The following is a 23,008-nucleotide window of genomic DNA, read 5'->3' as shown; positions in this document are numbered from 1 at the left end:
CTCTTCCCAAGGTAGTTACTTCCAAGTACCCAAACGAAATGGCTAAGTAATCTAGAGTCCTCAGTGAAAGTGGTGTAGCAGCAGGGAGAAAATGAAATCATTTTTAATTTAAAAAGTTACTGGTAACAATGTAGGGTATGTACCGGTAACGTAGAGTATCCTACAAGACCACCGGTCTGGATGCTTCAAAAGTTGACATCGTTAAAAAATTTAAACAGGTGTGTGTGGGGGCACCTGGGTGGCTCAGTCAGTTAAGTGTCTGACTCTTGGTTTCAGCTCAGGTCATGATCCCGTGGTTCGTGGGCTTGAGCCCCACATCTTGAGCTTTATGCTGACGGTGGAGTCTGCTTGGGATTCTCTCTCTCTCTCTCTCTCTCTCTCTCTCTCTCTCTGTCTCTCCATCTCTGCCCTTCCCCTGCTTGTTCTCTTTCTCTCTCAAAAATAAATAAACTTAGGGGCGCCTGGGTGGCGCAGTCGGTTAAGCGTCCGACTTCAGCCAGGTCACGATCTCATGGTCCGTGAGTTCGAGCCCCGCGTCAGGCTCTGGGCTGATGGCTCGGAGCCTGGAGCCTGTTTCCGATTCTGTGTCTCCCTCTCTCTCTGCCCCTCCCCCATTCATGCTCTGTCTCTCTCTGTCCCAAAAATAAATAAAAAACGTTGAAAAAAAAAAGTTAAAAAAAAATAAATAAGCTTAAAAAAAAAGGGGGCGCCTGGGTGGCTCAGTCGGTTAAGCGTCCGACTTCAGCTCAGGTCACAATCTCATGGTCCGTGAGTTCGAGCCCTGCGTCGGGCTCTGGGCTGATGGCTCAGAACCTGGAGCCTGCTTCCGATTCTGTGTCTCCCTCTCTCTCTGCCCCTCCCCCGTTCACGCTCTGTCTCTCTCTGTCTCAAAAATAAATAAAACGTTAAAAAAAATGTTTAAAAAAAAAAAAAAAAAGGTGTGTGTGAGGGGAAGGATGGGGGTGGAGTTCAATATCAATATCTGATTTTAAGAGGCCAAAGAGACAGACAGATCAACCAAATGTGTGACCCTAATTGGATCTTAGATCCAGAAAAGAAAAAAAAAGGAAAATGAAAAGCCCACTGTTGAAACACACACATGCCCATGTACACACGTACACACACGTACACACACACACACACACACACACACACACTCCCCACTTTGGACACAATCAAGGAAAGTTGGAAATGAACTTTAGATCAAATCACAGTTAACTTACTTAGGTGAGATAACAGTAGTGAGGTTTTGTTAAGCAATGCAGGAAATGAATATTGAGGGATTCTGATGCCTTTAACTTTGAAATGATTTAGGTGAAAAAAAAAAAAGGGCAGATGTGGCAAAATGTTAAGAATTCGTAGATCTGCATGAAAAGTGCGTGGGAATTCGCTGTCCTCTTGTTCTAATTTTTCTGCAAGTTTGCAATTTCGCAACATAAAAAAAAAATTTGAAAGACTTTGGAGGAAACGTTGAAGCAAGCAAGAAAGTAGGTCGTGGTCCAAGAGACCCGGAGTCAGCGTCTGAGGGGCCCCGTGAAACCATGTGCTGTTAAGAGCAAGGCCATGTCCCTGTCTACTGTCCCTAGCACAAGTAGGCACTCAAGCATCTGATCACTGGATGGACAGATTCATGAATAAAATTCTGGCTCCAACACGTGTCAGGCACGCGGCCTTCTGCAGGTAGTTTCTCTGAGCATGTGCAGAACAGAACAGTGACGCGGGCCAGCCTTGCTGGGCTCCTGTGCCCTCGGAGAGAACGCGTACCAAGGGCGCACCAATATGCCAGCTGGCATATACCTGGGGCTCAGCGAATGGTGCTATCGGTTCTCTGTTTAGATGACTCAAGGTTTTAAAAATCCCTGAGATTGAAAAGTGCAAGTGGCTTTGGTTTTCATCTGATTTATGGGCATGACGAGATCGGAGAGGTCTAATGGCCGCTTTCCTTGTACTTAACAGGTTATTACCTCAAAACACCCCTTTGCTGACCTCTCTTGCTAAACACTCCACTCTTAGCAGGCACAAAGTATTTCTCCACAACCTCATCTGACCACATGGGACATCGTTTGTAGCAGAGACATGGGAGCTGGAATGGGTTTCTCTAGAACTGGGAAGTTCTCATGACAAGGTTTTCCCGGCACAGTAGAGCCATGGGTCGTGTTGTCTCAAGGTGCTGGGTTGGAAACCCCTTTCTCAGGAGTTTCTCAGCTACTGGAAGCCCAATCGATTGTGAGATGGCTCACGGGGTGGGACTGGTGAGGAACAGAAGGCAGATGGGGTTCCTCGTGGGAGAGGTTTGGTAGCGAGAATGAGGACAGGAGACGGAGGCCAGGCTGAGAGAAGGCGCTCAGCCACTTTCTTCCTCCGGCACATGATCCCAACACACTGAGCCGGGGTGACTTGTGACTTTTGAGACCAGGGTGAATGACTTATGCGCTCTAACACGCCCCGAGGCGGCGGGAGTGCTTACCCCTTCCTTCAGCTCTTGAGTCTTGTGAATCTGACAGCAAACAAAGTAAGTTTAGGTTTCAATAAATCCCCCTGTCAGCCTGATGGCATTTAAAAATTAAACAACAACAAAAAGGGCTTCATGTTGAACTTTGGATCTGCTTATAATAAACTCCGTGGGGTAATGATTCAGATTTTGGCAGGAAAGGCTTTCCGACGGCTGCCGAGCCGGTGACGGACAGAAAGGAGGGGGGAGCCAGGACACCAGGCTAGAGATTTAGGAGAGGCCTGAACTCCTTCCTCAGAGGTGCCGGCTCCCAGGTAAGATCGAGAACTTCTTGGCCTAACACCTGGTGGCCAAGCTGACTCTGGCTCTCCCGTGACACCATCCCGAATTATCTCCTGGAGTGAGAAAACGGTGAGGTGAGAAAAACCAGCAACCCTCCTCCTCCCCCCCCTCAGCGTTTCACCGTGTGGGGTGTAACTAACTGGCTTTTCCACTGGCCTTTTTGAGGAACTTGTGTTTCAGAGAATAATAGCGATAGACAGGGTAATCCCTGCGTGCTCTAACCCAGGCCCCACTGGCTATTTGAGAAAAGGATTAAGTATTCTCTCCTCTTAAGAAGCCCTTTAGAGCTATGCAACCCTAAACAAATACTTCCTTTAGAAGGTGATTCTCTTGTTTACACTGCACAGACATTTGGGACATTCCGCTCACACCTCAGAGGATACTGGATGGCCTGACCTCTGGGGCTGAAATCCAGCTAGGACTGAGGATAAGGCACCAAACAGGTGGAGAACCTAAGGCAGCTTGCTCGGCCTGTGGCCTCCCTTTCCCCAGTCAAAGCGGTGGTCGCACCATCTACCTCAAAAGGGTACCGTGAGGACTCCACAAGTGAATCCCTATAAAGTATTCAGAACAAGGCCTGGCTCGCAGTGAGGACTCCGTACATATTCGCTCCCATGACTCTCGGATCCAGGCAATGGAAAGAAAGTGAATTCTCACTAGGCCGGTCAGGCACCCACTTTGCGGGGCAGGCCAGGGTTAGGCCTGTCGTCCCGAAGTAATTGTTAACAGCAGTCTGTTTTTCTTTCAAGAATGTCCTGGTCTGGACAGTAAGTCACACAGTCACCTTAAAAGGTCACTCAACTGAGATGCAAACGCAAGGTATTTTACAGGAAGGGGGGACGGGGGGGGGGGGGGGGAGAAAGACCTCAAAGAGGCTTATTTGTTTTAAGTACCTGAAGAAGCAGGACTAGATCTGTCTGTCGTCATTGTTGCTGTTTGCTACTTAAGGCTAAGGATCCTCTGAAGAGACTGAGGGAAATGAGCCAGTAGAAAGGGAAAGAAAGGCTTGACTGGGGAGCTAAGACAGACAAGGGGACAGGGAAGCCATATTGACTGACGGAGGCCAGCCGGGGAAGGAGGCAGGAGACCCCGCTCCCTCTTGGTCAAGAAAAAGAGACCTTCTGAGTCTGGAAAAGGAAACAGGGTCTGTTCCCCAGCAGAGGCCCTCCGTCTTCCCCAGAAAGGGCACTGGTGGGGTGGGGACAGCATGAGAGCAGGGCCAACCAATGAAGGAAGGGAGGGGAGACGGGTCTAGATGCCCTCAAGAGTTCAGCTGAGGTTCGAAAGTGCAAATGTACACAGTCATCAGCTCAGTCAATTTTCTTCCAGAACACTTAGCAGCCCAGGGGCAGGAATGAAGGAAGTAAAACAACTAGCCCGTCGGTGCAGTCGGCACTTTGGCCACGGGATGTGGCAGAATGCTCAGGGAGGGAGTGGCGGCAAGGGTTACCTTACAGGTAAGTGTATTTAGGGTCCACATACCTCCACAGAGCATTTGGCAAAAAAACCCGTGGTTTAAAGTGATGCTCTGACCCAAAGGGCATCACCGCCCAGGAGGCCAACGGGTACCCACAAGGCAAAGGTCGGCACCAGGCGCGGTGAGGGTCTGAAGGTCTTCAAGACAAACTTTCGCAGAACATGGATGAATAGCAGGGGATTTCTTGCACGTCTCCCACCAGAAAACTCAAAGTGGGCTAGCGGGCTTTAGAAAGAACAAAGCAAACGGCTCAAGCAGGGACGAGGGTCCTCCTATTCGGAGCCCCGTTGTCTCTCCCTGCCACGTGTCCATCTGCCCACCGCCGAAGGGTGGTGATAAGCTCCAAGCGGTCACAAAATGAGCAGTTCTAACAAAGTCGCTAGGATTCCCCGGGCGTAACTGCCGTCTGATCACTTGAGGCTCCTGGACCCCTTTTCCACTTTAATTTCTTTTCATCAGCAACGTAACTTGGATTCTGTAACTATATAAAGTCTGGGTATGCGTGTGGGGGGTGAAACATCACACTCCCATCTTCCGTAAAAGCCAGCGGCTCAGTGCGTGTGACCCACGCAGAAACTGAGGCCGTTCCCTGCTCGGCGGCCTCCATCCAGCCTCTCCGGGACCTCATCATCAGTAGTTTTCTCCCGCCTACACCACACAGAGTTCAGGCTCAGTGGGAAACTGCGTTGATCACAAGAGGCCGTTTTTAGTTTGCCAAATCAAAGCTTCTCTCCTTCAGGCTGGGCTCGCCCAGTAGGAGGGATGCGGGGCTGGGAGGGGCTCAATGTATTTGTTGAACCTAAGGGAACCTAAGTGAGGCTGGGAGGCCAGGAGGCCGCACCCAACGACTGGCTGTCACCTACCACTCACAAGATGCTTTTCTGGCATGGAAACTACCTACTTGGCTAGGCTACTGGGTGGATGAAACAAATCGGCATAAACCTGCCTGGCACACCGTAGGTACTCAGTATATGTGCATCGCCTCCTATTTCCTTCCAGAAGAACACCCAGTCGGGATCATCCGATTACCCAAGAATGCCAACTGAGTTTAGATCAAAGTAAGATGTTACTTTTCCCTACTTTTCCTTACTTTGTTTAATCAAGTCACTTAGACCCCCCCATCCCATTATAACGTAATTTCCAAGGTTTCCGTTTTAGGATGTTACGTTTTATTTAATTATTTTAGTTTTTTTAAATGTTTGTTTATTTTTGAGAGACAGCATGTGCGCTTGCACATGAGTGGGTGAGGGGCGGGGGTGGGGGTGGGGAACAGAGGATCCAAAGAGGGCTCTGTGCCGACCGCAGAGAGCCCGATGCGGGGCTTGAACTCACGAACTGCGAGATCATGTTCTGAGCCGAAGTCGGATGCCTAACTGACTGAGCCACCCAGATGCCCCAATTTTAGGACGTTGCATTTTAATTCACTTAGGTTCAACAAACGAATTGAGCTCCTATTGTATATAAAGAACCCTGCTGGTCACTGTGGAGGGCGTGGGGTTCAAAATGGGGAAAACTCTGGAAACGCACCAAGTGTCCAAATTTTGGTAAAGGTGGGACGGCTTCCTGCAGGATGTAGCATTTGCACAGAGCCCTGAAGGGCAGGTAGGACTTTAAATTCACACGCCTGCTTGTATAAACCTATTGGATGCTGCTCTCTTTTAGGTTCTACTTTTAGGTTCTGTCTCTTCTGTCGATAAATATAAACCATAAGAAAAGGCTCACTGGATGCAAAACATGGATTAAACCTCTTCTGAGAAACATGCAAACAAAGAAGGGTACAGGCCTGTTAATAAAATGCCTGGGAGGGCACCGACTTCTTGCTCTGATTACATTTGAGGGTCACCAAAGAGCTCTAGCTGATGAGGTAAAGCCCCGTTGTTCCAAAGAATTTCAGCCAATATGGAGGGGCAGTCAGTCACCTTTGATGATCTCTCATGGGACACGGGGTCGGGCAAGGGCTGTCCATGGCTGAAGAGATTAGATGGAAGGTTGATGGGGTACCTGGCAACGCAGGCGTCATGTGGCCACAACCGGAACTGACTGAACAATCTTGGCATCGCTAACACTTGGACATCCAGACACTGGTCACCCGGATGTGAGGCCATGTGAGCCTCCCCACAACGCCTGTGGCGTTCTCTAGCCAAAAGCCTAACCCAAATCCAGTCAAAGCTTGAGGGCCAACTTCCACTTACAGGAAATGTGAGCCATAAACTAAACGACGCCACAAGGGCTTCTCGAAGGCGGAACAGCGTACAGAGCAGGTGACCTGGGTTTTTGCAACAAGTCTCTGACTTGAAAAAAATGGGAGGCTGGGGAGAGGTGGCAGGCTCTAGATTAACACCAGGAGTACATGACCCGGGTTTGTATCCTGCTGGGAACAGATCACGGACAATGGCACTTGTGGGGCAATCAGGGAGATGGCCCTGGGGACGGGTGCTTCACTGATGTTGAGGACGGGTGCTTCACTGATGTTTCAACATCACTGATGTTGATGATGATATCGTACTTTGTTAGACTGGTAACAGAATGTGGCCGTGTAAGAACAAATTTGTAAGCAGATGCGCACTCCTGGATGTAGGGGTGAAATGACATGATACCTGACACGAGCTTTAAAACACTTCGCCAATACAGGAGGGAGGATAGATACCACCCCATCCACCCTTGTCACCTAAAATCCATCGTGGCACAATCTTGGTAAATCCGAAGCTGTATACAGAGTGCACACATGGGGGTTCATTCCGATGTTCTCTATGCGTCAAGAATCCTGGTGTGAGGAGACCAGCAGCCTGTGGTCTCCTCAAGCCCTAGAGACAACCGGGGGGTGGGCTCCCATTTGAGAACCACTACTTGAACACTTCTAGTCCTGGAAGAGGTGTGGTCCCGAAGGACATCCAAAAAAAGCTTTAATATTCAGGGGGCTTGCAGAAACCTCACAGGGGAATCACATTTTGGGGGAAAACCCAACACAGACGGTCTAATTTTGTAGGTTTCAAACTCGACAATACCTCGCAGGGAAGGGGACACAGATGTCAGAACGCTGCTGATCCTGGCTATTGTAGTTGCAAGAAGGCCCTGCACGGCACTCTGCTTACCGAATAGTTACCGGTCATCACGGCACATCTAGCCGAGCGTGTGTGCTTTGTGTTGTGATAACCCTTCTCGCAGGTGGCAAGCGGGCGTCTGTGAGGCGGTATCTGCCAACCAGGAACTGGACAGAACAGTTTATCTTTGAGAAGTGGCTGAGCAAGTTAGCTCAGCTGGTTACAGCAGAACGCTGGCCCAAGGTCATGGTTCGAAAGCCCATTATACTCGAGACTTTCCCTTTCTGATGCAGACCTACCTTCAGGCCTGGCCTAGCCAGCCACCCTGTACTCGAGGGGGCCCGCTCCCCAGGCTAGAGACTGAGGCTGCGAATCCGCCACAAGGGCAGCAGTGAGTCCGGTGGCAGGTGCACAGCGTGACTTTGATCAGGTCTGGGGCCTCTGATGTTAACGATCAACAAAAAGGCTGCCCGACAACGAAGAGACCTACTCCCTGCTCCGTAAGAGTATGGATTTCCCCGAGTGATAGTGTGGGTCACCTGAGCCCTGCCAAGAATCACCTGCAGGGCACCCCCTGGAGTTCCCAGTTCTATAGGACACTTTGCATCTCCAACTGCTACTCAAGGGGATGCTGCTAGGGCCGCTCTAGGGACCACACTTTGAGAACTGCTGGTCCAGACCCGGTGCTGTACCTGAATTCCACCCGATTCATTCCTTATCAGCAGAGACTTCGCCTTTCCCTATTCTGTAAATTCAGTACTGGGCCCGGAAGCCCAACCCGTGACACCTCAAGAAGACGAGGAGGGATGCAGGGAGGGACTCTAAGTGAAACCTTGAACCACGCTGGGCTGGGCCCTGGACTGGCAGTGTGACCTTGATGCTGTCCTCAAAGAGCTGAAACTGTTTCCGCCGTCCTTTCTTAGAACAGTTCTAAAGGGGCGCCTGGGTGGCGCAGTCGGTTAAGCGTCCGACTTCAGCCAGGTCACGATCTCGCGGTCCGGGAGTTCGAGCCCCGCGTCAGGCTCTGGGCTGATGGCTCAGAGCCTGGAGCCTGTTTCCGATTGTGTGTCTCCCTCTCTCTCTGCTCCTCCCCCGTTCATGCTCTGTCTCTCTCTGTCCCAAAAATAAATAAACGCTGAAAAGAACAGTTCTAAAGGGGCAACAGGGGAGACCCGGGTGCGTGTGTTCAGAGGCCAGCTCCTGCCACAACCGCTAACGGTTGCCAGGCCTCGAGAACCTTCTCTCCGCGGGCCGGCCTTACCTGCCCTCCAAACACAGCCGGCTGCCTGCCTCCCGCCCCTCCCTGTCGTAGGATGTCAGTTGTTCACCTGCGTGGAAATGACAGCTGCTTGTCACGGTCTACATGAGAGGCCTCACTTGCAGTGGTAACTAGCATGCCATTTCCAAAAAGCTGTCATTGTCTGGTGTCAGCACAACCCACTGTTCAAAGATCCGCTCTGACATGAACCAGGCAGCGCCTGAGTGTTATTGCCGCGGACTCCTCTGTGCTCCGGTACCGATGGCAGCTGCTTGGCGCCCAGGGTTTGTTTCACCCAATTATTTGTTTGTCACTTGGAAGCCCAGGATGTCGAGCAGGTATTGTGGAGGTATTTTTGGCCTGATGCACGGGCGGAAAGCATAATGAGGCCCTCAGGTGAAGGCCTATTTTGTCAGTTAGGTGCTAGGATGATGTGCAGCTGAGAAGCCCGGGTAGCAATTAGGATATTTGAATAAGATAAGATACGTGGCAGGATGCTGAGAAGGCTCAGAAAGTCGGCCTTAACTTTTCCACTGCCAAGAAAACCCTTACAGTAGGCAGTTTTCAAGTTTGTCCCGGAGCTAATACAGAAGGAGGATGGGGAAGGGCTGTCTTCTCTCCACCCGGAGGGCCCTGAGAAGGAAGACGGCTGAAACCAGGCACCAACCGGTACCAGGCCGACCGGCAGGGCCAGCTGGGGGGCGAGGCCCCGACCGCACAGGGGTAACAGGGATGTGGGCGAAGACCAGCTATCCATGGTCAGCGAGGCCAGAGGAGAAATGGACAGCCACCCCCCCCCCCAAGCCGCCTGTTTCAGTCAGGAGTCTCTCCTTCCCACGGGAGCAGAAGACAAATTGATTTGATGTCTAACATCTTGGGAAGAGGCCATGAGACAGGGCAACATGGGCCCTACGGCCAGCTGAAAAACTGAAGCCACAAAACTTAGTTTAGAATTGAACATTCGAGGGGGCGCCTGGGTGGCTCAGTCGGCTAAGCGCCAGACTTCAGCTCGGGTCACGATCTCGCGGTTCGTGAGTTCGAGCCCCACTCTCTCTGCCCTTCCCCCCCCCCACACTCTCTCTCCCTCTCCCTCTCTCTCTCTCTCTCTCAAAAAAAAGAAATAAGTAAACATGAAAAGAAAACTTTAGAATTGAACATCGACTAGAGCCCACAGCAGCTGTGTCCCTGCTTCTAATCCTGGAATTTCTTTCTAAGACCCCCAGTGTCACATTAGTTATCAATCTCCACACTTATCAGTCTCGGAAAGTGAGGGCAACGGCCCAGACAAACCTAATTCTTCCTAAATGACACGCCACGGCTCTGGTAACAATAAAATTAACCTAACTCCACCGGATACCCGTTTACAAGTTTAGCGCGAATCAAGCTAAAATCCAGCAGACAGCAAGTGAATGAAGTTGGTGTTATCATCACCTTCTAGCAGAAGAGAAGCAGGAAGTCAGATGGCTTTAGGCCGGAAGGCCCAGATTAACTTTTGAGGAAGCCGAGCTCTGACGAATTGCTTGGTGTGCCCGAGTCCACTGACAGCGAAAGACAAATGGCGAGGTGGTGACACTCCCTCCATTTTCTACAACGGTCCATCCAAGCCTCGTTTCGATTCACATCGTTCAAATGAGTCACTCCTAGAAAAAGAAGCTGCCTGGCAGCTTGCCCCTGGGGTGCTCTAAGGCAGGGCCTTGCTCTGGTATCTGACCCCCTGCCCCTCCCCCTCCTCTAACCTGCAGCCATCCCTGGAAATGGTCCTGTCTTTCCACCTGAGAAGTCAAGTTTGAAGGAACCCGGGACCTAAGGTCTTTAGATGGTGGGGCTTTTATAAACATTTACTGGAGCAGACGAAACATCTCTTGTAAGCCACTCAAGATGCAGACCAGCAGAGAAGGACTCTGCATCGTCATTCCTATTCTGGAAGCGAATACCTAACCGTTGATACTCAAACCGGAGCCAACTCACTCCCATCCCTTTCCCTCTTCCCTCACCCCTGAGGTTCAACCCCCTCTTCCCTCTAAGATCTTTCTCGGAGATGAAACCTCCTGGAAAGGTTTATTCCGCCCTGTTCTTGCTTACAAGTCCAGGACCAAAGTTACCGTACTGGCCACCAGGCACTATTCTTCAATAGCACTCATAGCTCTCTGGGGAACTGTATGCATTCTGCACAAGGCTGACGCTCTGAGAAGACCTAGAACATTCCGAAGCAAACTTTGGCCTTTAGAACCTAGAAGGGATTTTGAAGTCCAACCCAACTTTCTCACCGACAACAAAACCAAGTCAGATGGTTACAAGTAGCCCGACTCACACTTGAGCCTGGCGCTCCCATGACTAAAAGCAGCCAAGTCCCCCACTTGGCAGTATGTTGATGTGGCAAAAATTTAAGCAGCACACTCTAAATGAGAAAACACAAAACCAAAAGGCCCCAGTGATAGGCAATCCCCAGGACTTTACAATACACCCCAATTTTTGCAATAGCTTAACTGATTTAACAACAGGATTGGCTGTTAAAATGGAATACTCAACGGGGGCAGATTTTAGTCTAACACTGTTTGGCCAATCTGTGCCCGCAGAACACATCTCTCAGAAAGGTGACATCTTCTGTAGTCTACTGAGGGCTGGTCTGTTTCTGGTTTGCTGAGCCTTCAGGGTTCATCCTAGAGCACGGTCTCCTCCCAAGAAAGCCCTAAGGGTATTATTTTTGTTGTCTTAGCTAGTTGAGTGGCTTCTTTCCCATTTTGCCACTTAAAAAGCCTCTTGTTGAGTTGTAAAATGTTTAAGGCCTGTACTATTCTGGCCGTACGTCTCACGTGACCTGTTCACTGCCGTTATCTCCCGAGCGTGTCCCACAGCCAGTGTTCCGTAACAGGTGTTGAATGAAAGAACCAATTTCAATATGGCTTCCACTTCAAGCCACCAGCTGACGGAATCAACACTGACGTCATTTACTTAACAGCTGACAAATCCGATTCCCAGAGAGGACTCCTTGTCAAACCGAGTGCAGGGATAAAGTTTCCGAATCAAGAAGGCTTGAGAGAGGAGCCGCAAAAGTCTAGCAGAGGACAGTCAACACTTGGAAAATCACACGTTGCCACAGAACAAGAAGAGTGACGCCGCCGGGCTTTCCTGCGAGAGGAGCTTTACCGTGGAAAAGCCTTTCCTGGCCATAAACAGATAATGAGAACGTGATGTAATCCTGGCTAAAATTAGGTTTTAGTGTTACTCTGCTGGGATGTGAAAGGTGATAGATAAGAGGGGGAAAATGTTTTCCAAGTGGCTTTTAAAGGTATCCAAATATAACCGCCTCCCACATCAGTCTATTAACAGGCACACTTGAGACATTTCCCTCTTCAAAAGGACTCTTAGAAAAAGCAATGATGTGCTCTCAACCTCCTCCTTTATAAGACAAGGTTTACGAGGGTCAGAGAGGCTCTGCGCGCCCACGGAACACTCCTCCTATTAACAGGCCCCCCGCCTGCCTCGGTGTGGATTTGGGCCTCGTGCTGCTGTCATCGGTTGCTAGGGAAATGCTTGAAAGTCCTTAGTCACTTCTAATAAAATCTGGCTAAAAGTAAAGACAAGTCCACTTACAGGCACAGGAATGGGCATGGGGAGTAGAAACATGGAGGAATGTGGTCTTACTGGAAGGGGAGGAGATCAGAGATGCCCGAAGTTGAGCCCGGCTGCCATGTAGGGACCATGACAAGGAGTTACCTGGGTGTCAGGATACACCCTGGGCATCCGGGAAGGCCCCTCCCCCATCGAGGGCAGGGTCCTACCGACATCCAGGGGACATAAAATAGCTTGGGACGGTGTGGTGGAGAATGCCCTGGGCACTTGTTCTGGCCAAAGAGAAGGTCAGAAACGCCACACGCTGCCTCCAAATTCTATGGTTCTCTCTCTACTCTTCTCCCTCTACCAAGATGACTAGCCTTGGGCACGATGGGGGGCTGCTGGTTTGGCCTGGGTCCTGGAATAAAGACGATGAACCTCAGCTGGTCCGCAGCTGACCTCAGCTGGTCCGCAGCTGACCTTTAATCTTGCAGGCGTCTGCAGCATGGGGTGCAGTAAAAGCAGATGAACACAGACCCTCTTTATTGATGTACAAGGGCAAAGACATCCCTCCAGAACCGGCCAGGAGAGTCCACTATTCGTTGGCACGAGGTTCACAACAGAAAGGCACACTGGCCCTCCACCCGAAGCTGTACCAGGCGGAAGATTTACTTTTCAGTTCTTGGACTGAACCTCTACTGCTGAAGAGGTCTGCTCGGATGGAAAGTTCTGCGCCTAACACCCACAGTGACCTGACAGAGCGCCCCACGGAGGACTGACTGGCTCCTTCTACTCCTATCCATAGGCTTCCAAAGTTAGCCAGAAATCATTTGTAGGAGGGGAACCAGAGGCACAGCCATTCATGGCCAGCTTTCCACTTGGAGGTAAAACGCATCTCCAAACGCCCATTTACGGGCAACCTTGCAGAATCAGGACCTGGAACGCACTGCCCCATTGAGTCCAGGCAAGCTCGGTGGGTTGATGGAAGTCAAGTCTAAGGGGTGGAGGTGGGGGTGGGGGCTGAGGGGGCGGGGGGCTCTCTGAATCGAGGCCCGGAATGTCTTTGGTGGATTCACAAAGTGGGTCTGCCGTTGAGACCCGCTTCCCCGTTTTTAGAGCACAGGCTGGGCGAGAAGGTAAAAACACTTTGATGCTCGCCCCGGGCTAAATCAAAGACAGCTGAGCGAAAGTTCAGGCACCATGAAATTAATAACATCACTGGTGTAATCGCTCCACCATAGGTTTAGGATAAACCCCGTAAAAATCCGAAATGCACGAAGGAGATTACTTGAGTGGGAATCAATCATTTCTCCACTGAAATTTCTGACATATCCTTATACAGTATATTTGCTGGATTCATAATTCACCCAAGTTGCTTCCTGAAGCCTGAGCATTGCTGGGCTTTCTGAGTAATTGAGACAAATTTTGTTTGTGCAATAAATTCCAGGCAAGAGTGTATTTGACTTCTGCACAGGAAAGGAAAGAATTCTTATGTAAGCTGCAAAACAATAGCGTTTTATCTTATCTGAGGAACTTATTGCTGCTTGCCTGTGTGTGTTTTACTGCCAAAATAAAATAAATTGAATCAGCTCACACATGATAACATGCTCTTTCCTAACTCATACTAATTGCTTGGCTAATTGATGTTTGTTGAACTTTCTCCATTTCATTGAGTGATTAGGTACAAAGCTAACAGTTGACATCTGTAGGCGCTTAACTGGCGTCTGTAATTACTGTTAATGTTAAATAATTGTTAGTTAATTGGAGTGGTAACTGACTGAATAGAATCCAGATTGTGAAGCAAAAAGAAACCTAGTTAAATAAACATACATTTTCAGAGAAAACAACATTTTTCTGCCGTTGTCAGAAACTAGAAATAATCCAGAGGCCCCGGGATGGCCACAGGCTTCCTCCGTGCAGGAAACTCTCCAGGCCCGGAGCTGACCCCTCTACTTGAAAGTGTCACTAGTGAGGAGGCCCTTTGTCACAGAACGGCTCTCACTGAAGACTCTCCAGAACAGACTGGCTGTTTTTTGTTTTTTTTAATCGCAACAGTGCGCTACGAGTGCCTAGTCCTTTTTCTGACACAATCAAATACCACAGCGTCGGCGAAACAAAACGCTAAATGTGAATGGACTGAAGGGAGGGGCTGGTCAGCAGGCAGGCTTTTTTGGGGTTTTTTGGCCGATATTGCCAAAGATGGAGAACATTCTTTCAGAGGACAGCAGCGAGCAAACGGATGGAGTAAGCGAAGAGAGCTGTAGTGGGTTCCAAAGTAAATCGAGCGGAGTCCGATCATCCGACTAAAAGGAAGGGGGCGGTTACACTGTCATCTCCAGCTCACAGGGGTGGTTCTGGGTCCAGAGAACGGGCCCGCTTTTTATCTGGAAGGGGGGGCCTCGCCGCCAGAGTTCTCCAAAAACGCCATCGGGATCAGTCTGCATGCTCAGAACATCTCCCACCCCTTCCCCAAATGTCCGGGGATGGGATCCAACATTTAAATACCCAGGATCTCCCATCTCTGTCCATACACAAGGGCAGGGAAAGATCAGGCGACAGTTAATGGGAAACTATCCGGAGAGAAACATTCTCCTCACAAAAACGTGGAAGGTTTTTAGGCCCTTGCTGGTGGTCTCACGCTAACTGTAGAAGGCATCTGTTTCCAAGAATTTTCAAGGAATAATTCTATACAACAGATTCTGTGCGTAAGAGTCTGGCTCCTATAGGAAGGTCAATTTCCATAACAAAAGGAGCTGATTGCGTGCTATTTGCAGTGTGGGGTAGTAGAAGGACCCCAACTACTCATAACTCCTTTGTCTGAATCAAGCACCAATTACCCTTCAATAGTATTTAATTTTCCACACATCAGACATCTCTATCTCCTCAAGACCCAAGAAATTGCTCTGAAGCAGAACAAAAAAAGGTCCAGAGAAAGAAAAAGAGTGACAGTCTTCCCTCATCTAGGATTTAAGACATTACAAAAACGCAACTGATTCACAGACGCTGAAATTGGCTCAGTTCGCTCTTCTGCACATGGGGGATGTCCTTTCCATCCTGTTCTCCTTAGGAGGGGACCCAAGACACTGCAAGGAAGTGTAAAATGCTCTCCATATGTTCATTATAAGTGGGTTTCAAACTCTACATCAAGTTTTTCTTTTTAAAGAAAGCTATCCCATGGTCAACTGCACTGTTTCCACTTAACAGAGAAAGCACAGGATTGTTTTAGGGGATGGGCTTTTCATAAAAGCCAACGGTGGTCCCGGTGGGAATATAACTTTTATTTTGTCATCAAACCGAAGAATCCCCCTTTTATGTCTAAACATAATGAATGAGGTGAGATCATCACCGTTAAATAGATACTAGCGTATCTTATGTCTAGCAACTTTTTTCTCACCTCATCTTCTCAAATCTCCACCAATTTTTTGGCCGGCTTTTCCTTCTATGCTGCTGATAAAACCACACGGTCAAAAATACCCAAAGGCCCCACTACCTTGAAGGCTTCGACCTCATCTGTGTCCCACGGAAACCCTCCGTGCAAAATCGACCCCAAGGACAGGCTGTATGTCCCCTAGTCTGGTCGGGCCTGGAAAAGGACAAACTGCTCTAGTCAGAGAGAGCTCCAGGTGGCCTCAGTGTTCCATCTGGTGCTCATCAGGGTGGATGCGGGTTCCCCCAGAATTCCCCACGGCTGGCCTGCTGGGGTGTGGGGTGGGGGGGAGGGCTGGGGTCCCGCGGAGGGGCGGGCGGGTGCTCCTTTGAAGTTCACATTTCAGTAGACCCTGGGTGCTCACAGCACAAATCTGGGGGCCTCATTCTCGCCTAGCCCTTCCCAGATGTCCATTAGGCCGGGCCCGGCTCCTGAAAAGCTGGCGGAGGGGGCCGGACACTAAAATGTGAGAGACAAGGGGGAAGTTAAAGAGAAGGGGTGAGAAAGTCGTGGGGTGAAATGCCCCTCTTGGCCACCTCTCATCTTCTCTAACTGCCCTGGTTGCAGGCTGGGTCCTGGAAAAGGGGGCTCTGAGGTGAGAAGGGGTAGCGATTACAGGCCTTTTCTCTTCCCCTGACCTAGAACGGGGACCCACACCAGGGCTGATGTCCTGTAAACAGAGGGCTCCAGGGAACCCCTAACTCCCAGACAGGGCTTCCTCGCTTTTCTTCTTTCCTCCTCAGGTAGCTCTGCCCTGGGGCCCTTCCAGAGTGTGACAGAGATTAACTCTCTTAGCCAGATGGTCATGCACAGACAGCAAAGTTCTCATCTGCATTTCTGCCTACATAGCAAAGCGGCAAAACCATCCAGGAGGAGGACGCAGAGTGGGTAAGAAAGGGTCATAAATACTGGCTGGAGACACTGAATTGACTGCGGAGTTCCTTTTAAGGATACACAGTCCAGAATTTGGGGGACCAATCCTGTCTCTCCTATAGCAGCAGTTCAACCAACTAAATACAGACAAGAAGTTAGTCGGTCTCTCTCTGTGTGTGTCTGTCTCCCTGGGAAAATTAATTTTTTCTTTGGCAGATGGTTGAGTCACAAAGACAGAAGGATTCATAAAATTCACATGAACATCCTGTAAACATTTAAACACATAAAGATTAAATAAGGCAACCATGACCTTGATTAAGGTTCAACTCTTTTTTGTTGTTTTTTACTTTTTTTTTTTTTTTTTTGTAATGTCTACAACCCTAAGCCCTGCAATTGGGAGGCTTACCTCCCCACCTCTTCTGACACGGTCAGCTCTCACTGGGCGTGTTGCATGTACGTGCAAGCATGCGCTGTTTGATTGATTCGTTTTACAACGGGAAATTAAAGGCATCGGAGGAAAGCGATGATTCACATCCCCCAAACACAAGAGCCTTACGAGTTCTCTACTAAACTGGACAGACGGTACAATACAAGAAAAGTCAAAATAAAATCCAAAGGCAGAAGTGACGCGTACCTCCTCTGCTTCAGCCCCTCCTCCCGTCCCAACTAATTGTTTGCTCCCCACCAGAGACGCTGGCGCAGGACCAGGAGGTTCTGCCGTGGTTGAAAATTCTCACCTAACGAGGCGAAATGGCTTACTGAAGCTCACAGACCCACAGGACCCGGGTCGTAGCCCCCGCGGCTTCAGCCGGAGCTCTGTCCCCAGACCGCTCAGCCCAACATCAAAGCTGCGCCCCGCTCCCCCGCCCCAATCAGCTTGTGAGATTAGCACTGCCCTCCCACGGTGAAATTTTATGGACCAAATCTGCCCGCCACCAGGCTCACCAGCATAATCTCACCAGCAGCTGAAAGCCAGGCTTCTCTAAGGCCAGAACACTGTGGGAGTCCCGGGAGGGGGAGGTGATATGCAGCTTTAAACATCTGGAGGCGGAGACACACACGTGTCAGATTCCCTGCACTCTCGTTAGACTGTTCGATAAGCTGAAGCCTTGAAGATTTTGCCAGCAGTGTTTGTTACCTGGTGTAAATGTGCCCTTTCTTACAATGCTTCTTATTGCTCTTGGCTAAGAATACTGGACAGAGACGGGAGACCTGACGCACGGGCAGGCAGGCCGCTTTGCAGGAGAACTTGAACTTGACGTGCACGAAGCTGACAGTTCCTTGAAGGCCTTGTCAACCATCCGTCCAGTAAACACTGCCACTACCCCGAGTAAAAACAGAGCAAAAACCACAAGCACATATCGAGACTCCGTGCACCTGTCTCGAAGCAATTATTGACGTTATCACTCTACAATGAATCTCTTTTTGAAGTTGTTTTCCTGATATTTAGCAGTTTGAATACTAATCCCCTTAACAAAACTGTCCCCAAGCGTTCCCCCCCTCCCCCGCCCCCCTAATCTCCTTCTCTCCAGGGGGGAGGGCGGGTGCTGGGTACCAGTCAGTCGACTTTGCCGCACCTGGATTTGCATTGATTCCTCTCTTGTCATTCATGTTACCAACAGGAATTAGCATAAGGCATTAAGGGAAACTCTGGAGGAGAAAAGAAAGGCCATTTTGATGGAAATAAGGGGCAAAGGAATAATCTGCCATCAACTAAAATGCTTATTTGTGTATGGTTTCCCAAGCAAAGCTTAGAAAAAGCCTATGTTGATTTTAGTGCACACAAAGAAACCTTAATCCTTTCAAGGCAACTAAATCACCCCCAGAAAAGCAGCTCAGAAGAAAGGCACCCTGTCAGGGGGATGACTATTCACAACCAAATAGATGCCACAAATCACACTCTGTAAGTAAACAAAAATAAGAATGTGGGAAACGTTTGATTGGAAAAGGGAAGGAGGGCAGGGGTGGGGGAGTCGGGGCTGTGAGGAGCCATTCTCATCAATCACTCTTCAACTTCCCTGGAGAGAGCCTTTCAGCTCGGTGAGGGCAGCAAGGGCCTCAACGCAGGTCCCGGAACGGAGCCAGCTCCCACTCTAGGGCTGATCCCAGAGAGGGGACACACATTCCAAAGCTTTTTGGAGCCAATGAGCAGAAGCAGAAGGGAAGCTTGGGGCTGGAGGTCCTGGGGGGGGGGGGGAGCGGGGGGCACCCGAGACCTCCTTTCCAGGCCCTGTCCTAACTTTTATCTCCTCCTCCACCCCCTTCTCTCACCCAGATTTGGATCGACTCATGTCTACCCATCCCCTTCCCTCATCAAAACGAGCAATAAACAATTAGGCATTTGTACATATGAGCACTGCATGCTATGAACCACAAGCATCTTCTTTTATTGGGCTTTTAGCCTTATGGATAACAAATTTATACAAACTTCCAGTCCATCAAAAAATATGATGACATATAAAACCGGAATACTCCATCATGCCATAAAAAAGATAAAAACTCAATGTGACAATAATTCTGGGAGTAGCAGCCATCACACTAGCATCAACACCTCAAGGGAACTCTAAACATAATGTACTATTTAAAATGGCAGTTGGGTTCAAATTCTGAAATAATCTGGGAGCTCAAAAAAAACAAAAACAAAACAAATAACAAAAAACAAAAACACAACCAAAAACCCAGCACTTGGAAATGTGTCTTACTGAACCCAGCTTGCAAAAATGCTGGCCAAGGCAACTAAGCAGATGTGGAAGTGGCCTCACATTCCTCCACTCCAGGGAGGCCCCACTCTGTAACTTGTACCAAGTACTGGTCCCAGGTAACAACAGCAGGAGACTACCACAGACAGCACCCCGTCTGTATTTAGTACCGACCATGCAAGCACCCAAATCAGGTTCCACAGCGAAGGGGAGAAAGTCACTCAGTGTGTGTAATTTATACCTTTCCAATGATACACCTTTGCGAAGGCAGTGATTGGAGACTCCCTTCGATTTCGTGATTTCCAACAACATTGCTACAAATGAAAACTGCAGTGATCGAGGACAAGTTTTCCCTTAATGCACTGTTATATCATTAGCCTGTCTTAGTCTGATATTGCAGTTTGGAAGAAATTAATGGGACAGCACATATTTAAATTTTGCCCTCTTGCTCATTTATGAACTTCACAGAAAGCCCACAGCAGACTGAGGCTTGGGTTATGACCATAAGCCAGTGCATACTAAACATCCACTGGTTATCAGGGTCTGCAGGACGAATCAGCTATTTATAGTTCTATTTATAGTTCTCCGACTGCGGGGTAGTTGATAAGTAACAATAAAGTGAAGGCATTTTGAGAACTATTATTCTCCATTACCGCTTCCTGCATTAAATTAAACTCACATAGATAGCAGTGATTTCTTAGTCAAAGCAATTTAAATAAGGATTCAGCGTATTCTTCAAAAAGAAACCATTCTGGAATACAACACCAAAGCATACAGAATCTGTCTCAGGCAAAAAACACACAGGGTGAATCGTGGCTCCAGAGTGAAAAATGAAAGACCGTTTGTTTTTTATTCTGATTTTCTAGGCAACGACAATGAAACAAATACAAAAATCAGCCATTGCTCAGAACGAAGGTGTCTTACCTTTGTTTACAATAACAGTATTGAAGAGCTTTTCAGAGCTGGCATCTGATGCCTGAAAAACAAGAAAGGGAGAAAAAAATGTGATTATGGTCGTTAATATTGTCATCACCATCATCACTGATTTTCAACCAGTTCACTACATTTTTAGCAAAACCTGACAGGGAAAGCAGCAATTTCCCCCAATCGTCCATAAGGTGGCGCTATTTGACTGCACGAGACAGACCTGCAGTGCAGCTCTTTGCTGGGGGAAAAAATCTGATTTTAAAAACGTGTCCTTATTAGACATATTATCTGTGCAAAACATATTTCTATGAGATGATACACAAAGCAATTCAGCTCATTCACATAATGATTTTGCAATTTCGTTGACAGATCATTATTTTGGAAATGGTGCTTTTTTTTCTCTGAGATGTACAGACATGCCTATTTTTCAATTTTCTTTCACAACCCAGAAATGCCTATTATTTAACGCTATGCTTTTCCTCACTAAAAAGTAATGGCTAGCACTTCCGGAAATTAATTTAAAGGTTCAGCTGATGACCTCGAGATGCTTGTTCTTCCTAGCAAACCAGGACGACCTTGGTGTTGAAACAGAAGCAAGCTGACCTGCCCCCAAACCTGACACGACGCATGCCATAAGCGTTACATCCTTCCCATTTTCTAGAATCGTATCTGCTAATTACTACAGTGGCTTGAGGAAAGTGAGATAAACCTGTTTCAACAGCAAGAGTAAAGCCAGGGTAAATTATACACTAATGTTCTGGAAAATAAACACACAGTTGATTTGGAGGAAAATGCCATAATGCTGTAGAGGCACGGAATATTTGTAGAACTTCTAGAAAAAATTAAACAATTGAAGTAAACATGAGCATCCCCACTAAGATAATCTGAAAATGGACCTGCATTTAAAGTTACAATGGCTATGCTGTAACCCTTGCCATGCAACCCTTGTAAATCATTTGTCTTTCACACTTTATACAGAGATGCATATTTTGACAAAGCAAAGCATAGCATGTTGAACAAATATAGAAGGAACTATAAGAATTGGGGGGAGGGTATATCCCAAGCACAGCATATTCTGTGACTCTGGGGCTGGGGGGCTGACTTTGGGGACAAAGAAGGTACTCAATTTAGCCTTTCTGTGTTATGTTGATGAAAAAGAGATATTCTTATGTATATCTGGGGAACATATTCTGGTTTTCAATGCAAGGGATACAGAAAGACAAAAAGTATTTTTATTATGAGTATTTCCCCCTTTATTTTCCTCCTAACCTCCCTACTGTAGAGGTGGTTCAGAAAATTAATAGATCAAGGGGAAAAAATGAATGTATGTGTAAAACAGGGATTGGCCTGCACACACATGTATATACAGTTTAAAATAAACCCTAGATAGCTTTAAAAATTTTTTTTGTATGAATAAAAAATATGCCAAAGGCCTTCCTGACACCTTAGAGGTAATTAAATAAAACTATACAATAGCTTTTCGGAAAAATAAGCTGCCAAAAAAGTGTGGCATGGAGAAAGAAACAAAATATGCCTTAAACAAGTCAGAAAGATTGTTAATAAAGGCAAAAATTACAGTAATAGTGCTGTGATATTGCTATCTGTAGTGAGATGTCTAGGAATGTGAGTTTTCCCTGCTAAAAACTCAGAGATAAGCCTATGTCACCATTCTTGAATGAAAAAGCATCTCCTAGTTTAAACTGGACGGGCTGTGTTAAATTCATGGCTTTTAAAAAACAAACTCCGGCTGATATGTTTAAAAGAAAGAAAAACAGTCCATTAATGAAATCATCTTAAAACGGAAATCACCTTTGCGGATACAGGGATTACCTATTAAAATCTGTCTAATTGGCCCAAAGAAATAGGACAATAAATGCAAATGCACCCCAAATGCAGAGAACGTGGGTGAGGAAAGGAAATGGTTCCCGATTGAGTTTTTATTTGTGTGGGTGTATGAGAGAGAGCAAATAGGACAGAAGCTGCAGGTTAACAGGCCCTCCGGTTGTCTGAAACACCTCCTTGGGGCTGTGGCCTTTTGTCGGCTCCCCTGGTCTACACAACACACGCTATTCTCGAGGAGGCGGTTAAGTGTTCCTTATACCTGAAGCGAACTTAAAAAAGTGATTATGATGCCAACCAGTAAGTTATTAAGGAACTAAGTCTGACAGGATATTCAGAGAAGATTAGGAGTGTGCCTGCTAATAAAAGCTGAGCCCTTTAATTTTCTGATGCATGTCACAAAGCCTGAAACGATGCCTCTTCTGATTGGGGAAGGGGCCGCCTCAAAAAAAGCCTCCGGAGGAAAACACCCCAAAGAAAAACACTGCAATGGGACACTGGCTCATCATGAAATGATTCTGGATCCCTTCCTTCTCCCACCCAGGTGGTTGAAACTATGGCGGCCCACCGTCCTGAGAAGTCAGAAAGGAGCTTCTTGGCCAAAGTCTGAAGTGGAAACTACAAGAAAATCCTTTACATTTCCTCCACCAACTTTCCAAATTCGACTTCTGCCTTTAAAGCATCTGTGTAAATTATCTGGCCCTTTATCTCGGGGACGTTTTCTTTTTCATGATTTTTAGAAGAAAAAAAAAAAAAGTCTGCAATTCCTTGTACTACCTGGGCCATTTTCCTGGCCGGTTTTTTACTTTTATTTTTTCCATCACGAACGTCGAATGGAAACATGGTGAGCGAGAGGCGAGTGGAGGTTTCCCTTCTCTCCTTTTTTTAACACAGGGGCACCCTTACACGCTAAGGACTCCTACATTTTGCCCTCATTTCGCTTCACGCCCCTCGCTCGGTTTGGGAGGGTGAGGGCGTAAAGTGGCTGCATCTAAAAAGGACAGAAAAACAAAGCTCTCTTTTGGCTGCTTTTTAATAGGGGGAGGGGGGGGAGGGAGAGATTTTTTTTTGATACTAAAAAAATTACTGGAGGCAGTAGTTGGTGTTTAGGGAAAAGT

The 23,008-nt window shown here is 47.9% G+C and overlaps 1 protein-coding gene across 2 annotated transcripts in view; it reads right to left on the bottom strand.

The window, feature by feature from the left end:
- The window catches only part of AUTS2 (activator of transcription and developmental regulator AUTS2), a 1,118,970-nt gene that overhangs the window by 66,079 nt on the left and 1,029,883 nt on the right, over positions 1 to 23,008 (bottom strand). For both annotated transcript variants that reach the window (XM_047089556.1, XM_047089557.1), the window contains exon 6: positions 20,049 to 20,100. In XM_047089556.1, coding sequence (XP_046945512.1) covers positions 20,049 to 20,100 — 52 coding nt within the window. The remainder of the gene's footprint in view (positions 1 to 20,048; positions 20,101 to 23,008) is intronic.

Source organism: Lynx rufus, unplaced genomic scaffold, assembly GCF_022079265.1.
Source record: "Lynx rufus isolate CCGP_SWC_20201006 ecotype Redwood Valley unplaced genomic scaffold, mLynRuf1.p SCAF_27, whole genome shotgun sequence".
NCBI classification, from domain to species: Eukaryota; Metazoa; Chordata; class Mammalia; order Carnivora; family Felidae; genus Lynx; species Lynx rufus.
The sequence above is the reverse complement of the archived record's forward strand: the minus strand, read 5'-3'. Positions and strand labels throughout refer to the sequence as shown.